Genomic DNA, 10934 nt, shown 5'->3' with positions numbered 1-10934 from the left:
AGTAAGCTCTAAATCAAAGAAAGTCATTCTTTATTTTTTGTTTATTTGGCGATTTTCTATAAAGTTACAACAAGTGCTAATAAAAAAAGTTGAATTTTGCATTAACAATGGGCGACAATTTGAAGAAAATCATATGTATATTTGGAGCAATTTTTAAAATAAGTAAATATAAATAAATATTTATGAAACTTTGTGAATAAAGAGTAAAACATTATGTCAATTCTATCCTAAAAATTTTGCAACGATCGATCGCGTGGTTTTCGATTGGCAGGATTGTTAATTAAACAAATTTCAAAAAGTTTATCGCGTACCGTGGGCGTGGGTTTAAATTAATGTTAGAAAGGGCACACATTTTTTTAGAGATACTTGTCATAATAAACAATGATCAATAATACTAAAAATATCTATTTTTACATTTTTATAACCATTTAGAATTTTTTTTAAATTCAACATTTTAAAATAAACAATTATTTATTGCCCATGGAATTTCCTATGCAATCGACAAAATCTTGCACACATAAAAACTATGTATTAGCCAAATACGACAGCACTCTACTGTCATCTTTTATCGCACATACGCATTTTGAAACCCAGGCAGCGCGCGGCAACGCAGCTCTCAGTCATCACCTCTGCCGAGAAATTCCAGTAACCACGGTACCTTTCTTGATTCTTCTTTCATTAAACTTTTATCTGTCGAAAATGCACTAAACGGATATTGAAAGTTAGCAATAAAAACAATTTTTTTTCTCGATTTCACGAGCTATAAATTATTATTACTTAAATTAAAAAAAAAATTGTAAATGGTTATAGAAGTGTAAAAATAAGTATTTTTTAATCGATCGTTGCACAATTTTTAGGGTAGAACTGACATGTTTTACTATTTGTTCACAAAGTTTTATCAATCTTTATAAATATTTACTTATTTTAAAAAGTGCTCCAAATATACATACGATTTTCTACTATTCTTCGCCCATTGTTGCAAAATCGCAGTTGTAACTTTATAGAAAATCGTCAAATAAACAAAAAAATAAAAAATTACTTTTTTGTATTTAGTTCTTACTTTCAATGTTACAGGGAAAAATATGTCGAAAAATGGGTAATTTTTCCTTCTTTTTGTATGTTTGTAGTTCTCCTGAATTTAGCAATGATTGTTTTGGAATATCGAATTCTAATATTTGGGATTTTTCTGTCCAACAAAATAGATTACTTCAAATACAAATGCCCCGAATGCTCTATCTCTATCGCCTGTACTAGGTATGTTATATTTTTCATGACTTGTGGAAATGATCTATGATTTGGATTCTTTGAATGTTGTTATAATAATATTTCAATTTTACCATTATGCTACGTGCTACGTATTTTGAATGTAAACTATTTTTCAACATTTACTCAAATTTAATTTTTAAATCTGTTTAAGTAAATCTGACGAAAAATGGTAATATTTTTAAAAAAAATGGGTGCAAATTTGAATATCTTATTTATTTTATTATTTCTTTCTATGTAGGTATACAGGGTGGTCCGAATTTTATGCAGGAAACTTCGAGGGTAGATAGATATCTTTAAAATAATATGTGTTTGCCTTATAAACATCGATAAAAAACGAAACGGCACAAATATCTCCAATACCGTTAGAGATAGCTATAGGGAACCTATACACAGTTTGAAAGAGTTTTAAATTTCCCAACTCCCAAAGTAAAAATATACTGGGTGTTCCATTTAAAATAACCAAGTTATTGCTGTTTAAAGTTGAGAGAAGTATTCAGCAGTTTTTTGAACACCCTGTATAATACTAAGTGACGACAAATATAACAATTTATAACTTCAAGCATCTAAAATAGACCCTCCAAAGCTGCTTCCTTAAAATTATTTTTTTATTGCTGATATTAAATTTCTACGTTATGCTTGCATTTTCACTAAAATTGAAATATCTCACAAACTATAAGTCCTAGGTATGCAGAACCTTTAATAAAGTTCACCTATTTTTTTACGGTACTTTCAAAAATGCAGTAAAATACAGGGTGTTCCATTTAAAAAACATAACTTTGATATGGTACGCTTTTCCTGGACACCCTGTATATCTCAAAATAATTTTAAAATAACCATAATTAACCTACACATACCCACCTAAACAGGTTTCTGTAACATTTGCCGTTTGGTCACTAGCGACCGAGGCGTTCCAGGTGGCCCACCCTGTATACGAGTATATACTTTGAAAAAACGAGGACTGTCCATATCTTCCAAGGGAAAAACGGTGAATGTCCATATCACGTGGTATACGTACAACGTAAATATTTAGATAATATAAAGATAATAAACAATCATACTATTTTTATTAATAAATAATTGCCGTCGTCTAGATCTTCTACCCATAAAGAGAAATACAAAAACTTACAAGAGCATTTGTTCATCTGCAGCATAAGATTATTATACCCAATTGCCCTTTTCTAACCAATATCATGACTGATTAGATATAGCAAATTATTTGTAAGAATATTCTTATGTTTTGTAACGACTGACCTACCTTTCTTTGGACATTCCCCATTTTTCAGTTGTATGTTAATAAATTTTTTGTGACATTCCACCGTTTTCAGTCGTATTTTGTGAGTTTGTTACTTATTCAACATATTTTTTTTTACTAAAATAAAATATTTGCGAACATTACTTCATGATTGTTTTAATCATAGATTTTTTAAGGTAATTTTGAAATTAAAAACTTTATATATTTAAATAACAAATATGTACACAGTTGCAAAGTTTAAAAAGCTTATTCTGAACAAACATGTAAATGTGACATTCCTCCTTTTCCCCCGTGCTCTTCAACTGGAGACAATAATGTTTTACCACTGCTTTTCGATTTATTCAATCTTAAAAAGTATAATTACGACATAAATTACTCCTTATAAATACATACAAATAGTAAAAATAACTATATACAGTTAAACTATATACATTTTTTTAATATTTAAATACGATTGGATACATCATATATGTATAAACCCTAGAACATGTACGACATGGATTAAGTACGTTTACGGCGACAGTGTAGACGAGCGACAGAGAAAGAGAAAGATATAGTTTGGGTACTTCTTTCTCTCTCCACACTCTTCCTCAACGATTAGAGAGGGAGAGCGGATACTATCGCCATTTCTCTATACAAAGTCTACACTTTTTAACACCTGGTGCCTCCTCCATATGGTATATGCTCTAAGATATAAACAAATATTACACTCAGTAAAATATAATAAGTAGTAATAGTAGTAATAAATAAAATTACATTCCCCTATCAGTTTTTATGGTTATTGTAAATAAACTTATTTTTTACATTCATATTACATATATCCATAATAACTATTACAAAAATTTATAGATTCGTCTATTTTAGATATTAATTCGCTTCCTTTGAAGATGATGAAGGCATAGGCATAGGTACATTTGAAAAATTTGACATTTAAATACTGTTCTGTTTAACTAAATTAAATTTAATTAAATTAAACAAGTAACTTTATTAACTACCTCCACACTTGATGATATTTTACTTGAAGTCTGATACGTACAATTTAGCAAATAATGTATACCTTCTTTTAAAAAAATCGTCAGAACTCAAAAAAACAACCTAGCACTACCATCCACAGCTTGAACATCAAAATACACAGCACCGTCAGCAGCGCATAATGGGCCACCATAAGTTTGTAGTATTTCACAGCGCCTTTGGGGATGGTGTCCAAAGGATCTTTCAGTAGATACACCCTCGCACCTCTGGTGTAGGTATAAAAATACATGTCCCAGTTGAAATCGCCCATGCTGAACTCGAAAAGCTCCTTGTCCTGCTTTTTCATCCGCTTCCAAAGGGCCTGGATGTTTCCGTTTTTGAAATTCCACTGGCGTGTGCAAAAGTAGGCGAGCACGTCGCTGAACTTGTTGATTTTTTGGTAGCCCTTGACCAACCTGTAAAGAAATAGGAATATTAAGCTTTGTAATTATTCAAAAAATTAAATATACAGGGTGTTTCACAATGATGTGGAAATATTTTAAGGAGGTGTTTACAAAGTAATTTTAGGGGAAGAAAATATTCAAATCTCAAAATGGCAGAAAAAATTAGCTTTTATTTTTTTTCACGAAAACGGTTAAACTTAGAAATTTCAATTTTGGTACACACAACTAGTTGAATAGTATTTTTGGTAGTTTTTTTTTCTGGTTTATGTCTGAATCAAAGAAATTAGCACCCCTTGGTTTTGTTTCTCTCACAACTTTTTTCTATGTTAATCAATTCCAACAAAAAAATAGCTTTTAATACTACATTTCATTTAGAACTCTCCTCATTTTTTCGTATACTTAATGGTTTACGAGCAAAAAAATAAGTTATTTTCCTTGCCGACATAATTAGTATGACAGTTACCAAAAACGATTGTCATTTTTGACATGCTTTTTGCAAAAATTATTTTTTATCAATAGGAAAAGCTAAGCAAATATGAATTAAACATTTAATAAAAAAAAATAAAAGCTAATTTTTCGGCATTTTGAGATTTTAATATTTTCTCAGGGAGTGCTCAAATAAAAAAAAATTGGAAATACCCCCCCAAAATTATTTTTTAAACACCTTGCACATCATTATGAAACACTAGATTTTGAACTTTTCATCAATTTCTTCTTCTTACATATGGTTCATACCACATCATCAGTCTTCTACTTACTAGAAGCCACTTTTTAAGTAGTTTATTAATTAACTTTACTTTTCTTGTGCTTGCTTATTCTATAATTTTAATCAACATTTTATAGAAACTTTTTATGTGTACTTGCAAATATGTGTAACTCTCTTTTGTTCGTGAATTCTCCATGAATATACAGGGTGTTAATGATACACTCTGCCATACTTTAGTGACAGATTGGTCGTCACAAATCAATAAAAAGTGTTGCTGAATTAAAATGACCATGCCATACTTGAATAAATCGAAAATAACGAGGCTATTCACCACATGAAAAAAATCGTTAGCAATTTTTTGTTGGAAATACAACTTAGTTATGAAAAATATAAAAAAAAATCATTGGTATAACCATTTTTAATTTTCTGAAAGATACTAATCCCTCAGCTAAATCTTTACAATATTTTACCTGATGCCGTAAAAGAGTTAAACTCTTGTAAATTTAAAAGTATCAGGAAATATCTTTTTTTTTTATTCGGTGCAGGAGTATCTGAGTGCTACCACCATGTTTTTAAATTTTTAATTATTGCTTGTCTTGATTATTTTAACTGTACTTTTGCCGTTATGTAAGTTTTGTTAATCTGTTATTTTTTGTTTTATACATTGTGCATTATTGATTTTTAATATTTTTCTTTTTTTTACTATTGATATATGTTTGACTTACTACAATTGTACTTCTTTGTATAAAAAGTAGTTAATAAATTTATCTATCTATCTATCTACAATCCCCTAAAGAATTTAAAATTGCTACGTTCATGATTTTTTTTACTTATAATTACATTGTATTTTTTTGTGAGATGAATAGTTTTGTAGTTATCCTCGATTTTAAATTAAAATTTTGAAAAATAACGACTCGCCCGAATCTTCGATTCCACTCTGCCAGTATGCCGACCGTTTTCCGATTAATTGTTGCTGCTAAAATACCGTTTAGTATGCTCGGCATACGTGTAAATATAATTGTAATATTATAATTTTTTTGCAATTAACAATTACCTTTACTGGTGCATGTTCTACGGTTACCGGCTAATTGTACTTGTTCATTGGTCAGCATGCGCATAATTAACGATACCTTGAAGGGAGAAATCATTCGGCTATTTTGCAGCGGACTGACGGGATATAATCACTGCGTCTGCATCTGCGTTAATAGTTATTTAAGAGATACTTAAACACGTGATTTTTCTTTTTATTTCAGCATCCTGCATCTCGAAAACATGTTTATAAGAACTGTTTGTGACAAAAACCACCATTAAAATTTGACAGAATATTACCTATCGTCACCACAGAAATTAATTTACACATATTCAATACTTATTTACCTCTGCCTACCTTTATTTATTTGATGTCAACTGCCAAGTTAGGCTAGTGATCAGTTACATGACAGTTAAAATTAACATAAACAAAATATCAAATATACATAAGTGCACAAAAACTTTTAAAAAAGTCTAAAAATAAATACATATACCTATAGAAACGGATTTAATTAAAGTTGAGAATTCATCGTTTTATACAGTGGTATTATAACAAAAAATGTCAAAAAAATGTTGATACAGCACCTATTTATGCAAATTGAAGAAGTCCTTGGTGTATTAAATAAAATAAACACTCGAGGGATACTCTGCAACTCAATATATTAAAATTTAAATATTATAATTATCCCATTTATAAGTTTAAATAAAACAGAATAAAAAAGTCATCTTTAAGCTTGTGGTAGATAATAAATGAGTTTATAACGAACCAAGAACTTTTTGTGATGTGATTAATGTGACTGACGAAAGTTTGTTTGGAGTCAAACATGACACTGAAATCCTTGAATTGGTTACATTTTGATTAAAATATCTCATCAGTTTTATATGCACAATACAGGTAAAATGATTTTTTTTTGGGAAATGAAATGCAAAAACATTCTTGGTATTAATTGGCAAAAAGTTGGCTTTATACCATGTGTTAATCTTTGTTATATCACTGCAATTCCAAACAATTGGCATGCATCAGTGTAATGCTGTTAATATACGTTGATGTCGTTCATAAATAAATTAAACAGAAGTCAAAAAATTTTATTAGCTAACTTTTCTATTTAAACAAATAAGTGAGGAAAATAGTTTTTCACACTGCAGGGAAAACCATCAATTTTAGCGAAAAGTGACTCACAGACAGCATGTAGGGAATAAAATTATCTACAAAATGAGACTTGTTAAATTAAAATCGGTTAATAAACAAAAAAGTTATTTGCAAAAAAAACAAGAAAAGTGCCCATTTTTTAATTTGTTTATAACCATCGCATTTATTGTTAAAATTTTATAAAACCTATGACAAGTTGAGGGTTTTGTTATACTTTAAAAGTGTGCCAAAAGTGGGCGCTGTAGGTGCAATAGTTTTCACAAAATTCAATTTGTTTATAACGCAGGCTCCAAAAGTTATGAACTTTAAGCCTCTGTACAGGCGTTAATTTTCAACCAAACATGATTCTGAAAGCGTCATTGTAATCTTAAAGACGTAATTAAGCGACTTATTAGAAAATATCACCGGTTTCTTGACATTAACATTTTCAAATTGTGCATTAAAAAACATGCGTTTTTCGCTTATAAACAATTTGAATAAAATTGTTGCTATTTATACTACCTCACCTAAAATAGATTCAATGGATAGTTGGCAAAAAAATTACAATTTAAAAAAGCACCCTCTACGACCAACAGGAGATAAACATTAAGACTTGAATTTTTCGCAAAATAAAGTTTACGATGTAAACTACGATTTCCCGTGAATTACATTAAAAAATGTGGAAAATTAACGACTCGCGAGCCCTTTAAAGAGAAGATACTTGCTAAGTAAAATGTCCGGCGTGGTGGTGGGGGAAGCTCGTCCAAGCGAGTCGCGCGCGCGATAAAAGTCAAATCCAAAGTTCAAATTGATGCGCGCTGTAAATTTTTGTATTTTTGTAATATCTTGTATTATGTTCCTCTAGACAATTATACAATAATATCGCAGATAGGACTTTTTTCGAGTTTCTCTTTTATTTTCGCTAATTTTCCTGGTGTATAAGTATTTGTACCCTATAATTGAGTAAGATGAAAGCACATGTTTACTTACATTGGCTTCTTTCCCAGGCAGACTGCTATAAAGTCGACAACGTAGGCGGGAATGTTATGTAAAACAAGTACAGCTATCAGGTTTAGATATTTGTTGGATATCATTCGGAAGTAACTGTGCCACACCACCTTCTCCGATGGTATTTGCACGCAGTGTTTTGTGGACAGTTTCTGGAAATCATCTGGAAAAAAAACACGAAATATTCAGCAAAATATTTATAAAAAATGTTACTACTAATTTATTATCTATTAAGATATTATTAAATGTTATAAAACATGGGTGTAATAGCGGTGTTGCAACAACCTTTTGGAACTTATTACTTTATTTATTACAATAAAATAGAAGAGTATTCCATAGCGGTTTTCTTAATTACTAATCCTTATTCATATTTGCCTTCGTCTATAATCCCGTTGTATTGTTTACAAGTTACCCTACTCACCCCATGTAAGTGGACTTTGTGGTGAACTAACAAAATTGTAGACGGGTATTTCCTTGTCGAATTTTTCTTCTCTGCTCAATTTATCCTGAGTCTCTTTGTTATCGTTTAGTGTTCTAGGAATTGAAAAAATATTGGATTAATTTGTTGAACAAAGCAATTTAATGGAAAACAGTTAAATATTGCGAGTTTAAGATGTAAAAATATAGAAGGAATGTCAGCTACCAAAAATAATAGATATATTAATTAATGTAAAACTATCAGTTTCATATTAATAAAAGCTTATTAACCGTCATAGGTCACACTAGTGCGAATTCGCAGCACCGTTTTTGTTGACAGCTGGCATGTCGCAGGTAGTAGCTACCGAAGGTTCCACCACCAAGATAATTCCTTCTATAGCCCAAACAATCAAGCCGTACCATAGCTGGCATCAGTTTGTTATTGTCGGCCAAACTAGAGAGTGTGGAAAGCCCAATCAGTGTGAATTCGCACTAGTGTGACTTTAGTGTGGACAAAAGTGTGGCTGAATTTATATCATACAATCTAGAAATAAAAAAAAAAGATAAAATGAAATGCAAATTTCCGCTTTTTTTACCTCATTTTACGTGTCGAATAGACCAGAATATATTTTTTCAAATATTTTTTTTCATTAATATTTTAATAGTAACATGCATTTGTCAATATTTACGGATAATAATATTTAAATTTAATATTAATATTTTTATGCAAAGGAGTGCAAAATAAACATCAATTTATAGAAAATGAGACAAAAATCACAACTTCAAAAATCGATATCATTTTATCAATATGGGGTATTTTTTTTTAAATATGGACTGAACTTCAAAACCCTTTTTTTACTTTTTCTCTAGCCATTATTTATAAAAAAAATACGAATTTAAAAAAGTAATTATCGCATTTTTTATTAACAAATTATTTTTTTTCTAACCTAATTACATCATTCGATTTCTTGGAAAATTTTACCCCGGTTTTGATGTAAATACGCTATTTTCGTTAACAAATAAAGTAGACAAAAGTTCAAAGTTGGTAAAACCTGAATTTGCACCAAGTGTGAACTTTGAAGGTTAATAAACTGTTTTATGAATTGCTCCTCAAATTATGAAAATTTCCAATATTTGATTAGTCTTATAACATTTAAAATATGGCTGTTATATACATATTTTTAAAATGGGAAAAATCCAACAAATACAAATTATATCCACAAATGATATTAAAGTATTATAACGTTTATATCTCATCTACATAAAGTTTATATTAATACTTAATTATGAGTGTAAAAATAATGTAAATCAAAAACACCCTGTACAGAGAATTGACAACTAAAATATGCTTTTCTGGTGACCCACCTTTGGTGTTCAATTTGAAAAGAGTAAGGGAAACAAGGAATAACAATGAAAAGGGAAATATTACATTGCTGACTAGAAAGTAAGAAAAACATTCTTAAAACACTTATGCCTCTAAAACATACTTTATCGAGGCGACATCCCAAGCTGCAGCTAAACAGCTATTGATGACATAATCGGCAGGTACCAGTTCGGCATTGTTCTCTTTCTTCGCGTGAAGAGTCCTGAGCAAACCAATTGCAACACCAAGCAGTATTCCAGTGGCTCCGTATACGTTGTCTATCCACCCTGCTACAGGTTCTTTCACTGTAGCGATGACTATGTAAAAGAAAAAAAAGTATCACCCACTAAAGCTCTTCATCTCGTTTATCATTATTATATATTTTTTTCAAGCATGCAACGTGTCCAATTCCCTTAGGAATACGCCTTCAAAGGTTCAGCAAATTAGATCAGTTTTAAATTAGTCAAGTTGGAAGAGATTTTTATCCTCTACCCAATCTTTTTTATTTAAAAAAATGCGGTCGTGCAAATAAATATCAAACAAAAATCTTTCAAAGATATTGCTCAAAGTGATCCTCAACAACTAAGTCGCTAATGCAATAAAAAATGGACTTAAGTGTTGCAAAGGCTTACCTATAGAAGGTCGATATAAAGCGATGGGTAGATTTTTCCCTTCTGCCCTTACTACATCTTCTGCTACGCACTTCGTGAAGGCGTATGTATTTGGGAAATCACCAAGTAATCTGAAATTCACAAAAATATGTCTTTTTAGAACGCCGTTTTATTTAAATTAACAGTGATGTTCATTGGCGTCCATAGAGGAAGCAGGGGGGAACATTTTCTTTTAATACTGCTATCTAATCGTAAATCGAATTATTATTACTATTATTTTTATTTTTCGAATAGTTCTCCAATAAAAAAGCCGTTATCGCTATATCGATAAAACGTGTTAGATACATTCAGCTCAGGTCCCCCATAAGCGGGTGATCTCTAAGTTCAATTTTTAAATATTCGAAAGTTTGTCGAAAATCCTAAGTCTTCAGAAAAAAAGCGATCCTACGTCCACGATTTTATTACGAATATTATTATCATTATTTTTATACATTGGTACTTACGTTGGAGTAATTTTGTTTAGTTTTTCGTCGTCTAAACATTCGACTAGAGTAATTAATTTCTCGCCACTAATTGGTGTTTCGTAGAAGGTTTCGTCGATGTCTTCTCTGTTACAGTTTGAAAACGCTGTGGAAACGTGTACTACAGCCTAAAATAAAAAAAAATATATTTATAAACGTCATCGATCAAATTAGTAAGATTTAAGGAGGTATATCGGGGTCCGAGGAAAGTGAGGAG

General features: G+C 30.4%; 1 protein-coding gene across 1 annotated transcript in view; it reads right to left on the bottom strand.

The window, feature by feature from the left end:
• Nucleotides 1-2747: 2747 nt before the first annotated feature.
• Nucleotides 2748-10934, bottom strand: part of LOC108904345 (fatty acyl-CoA reductase wat-like) — a 45637-nt gene continuing 37450 nt past the window's right edge. Inside the window, exons 4-9 of the mRNA XM_018706864.1 lie at nucleotides 10700-10845; nucleotides 10218-10327; nucleotides 9710-9902; nucleotides 8227-8339; nucleotides 7788-7968; nucleotides 2748-3945 (exon numbers count right to left, since the gene is read on the bottom strand). Of these exons, the coding sequence (XP_018562380.1) occupies nucleotides 3594-3945; nucleotides 7788-7968; nucleotides 8227-8339; nucleotides 9710-9902; nucleotides 10218-10327; nucleotides 10700-10845 (1095 nt within the window). The 3' untranslated portion in view covers nucleotides 2748-3593. The remainder of the gene's footprint in view (nucleotides 3946-7787; nucleotides 7969-8226; nucleotides 8340-9709; nucleotides 9903-10217; nucleotides 10328-10699; nucleotides 10846-10934) is intronic.

Source organism: Anoplophora glabripennis, unplaced genomic scaffold (assembly GCF_000390285.2).
Source record: "Anoplophora glabripennis isolate ALB-LARVAE unplaced genomic scaffold, Agla_2.0 scaffold13, whole genome shotgun sequence".
NCBI lineage: Eukaryota > Metazoa > Arthropoda > Insecta > Coleoptera > Cerambycidae > Anoplophora > Anoplophora glabripennis.
This window is presented reverse-complemented; position numbering and strand designations above follow the sequence as displayed.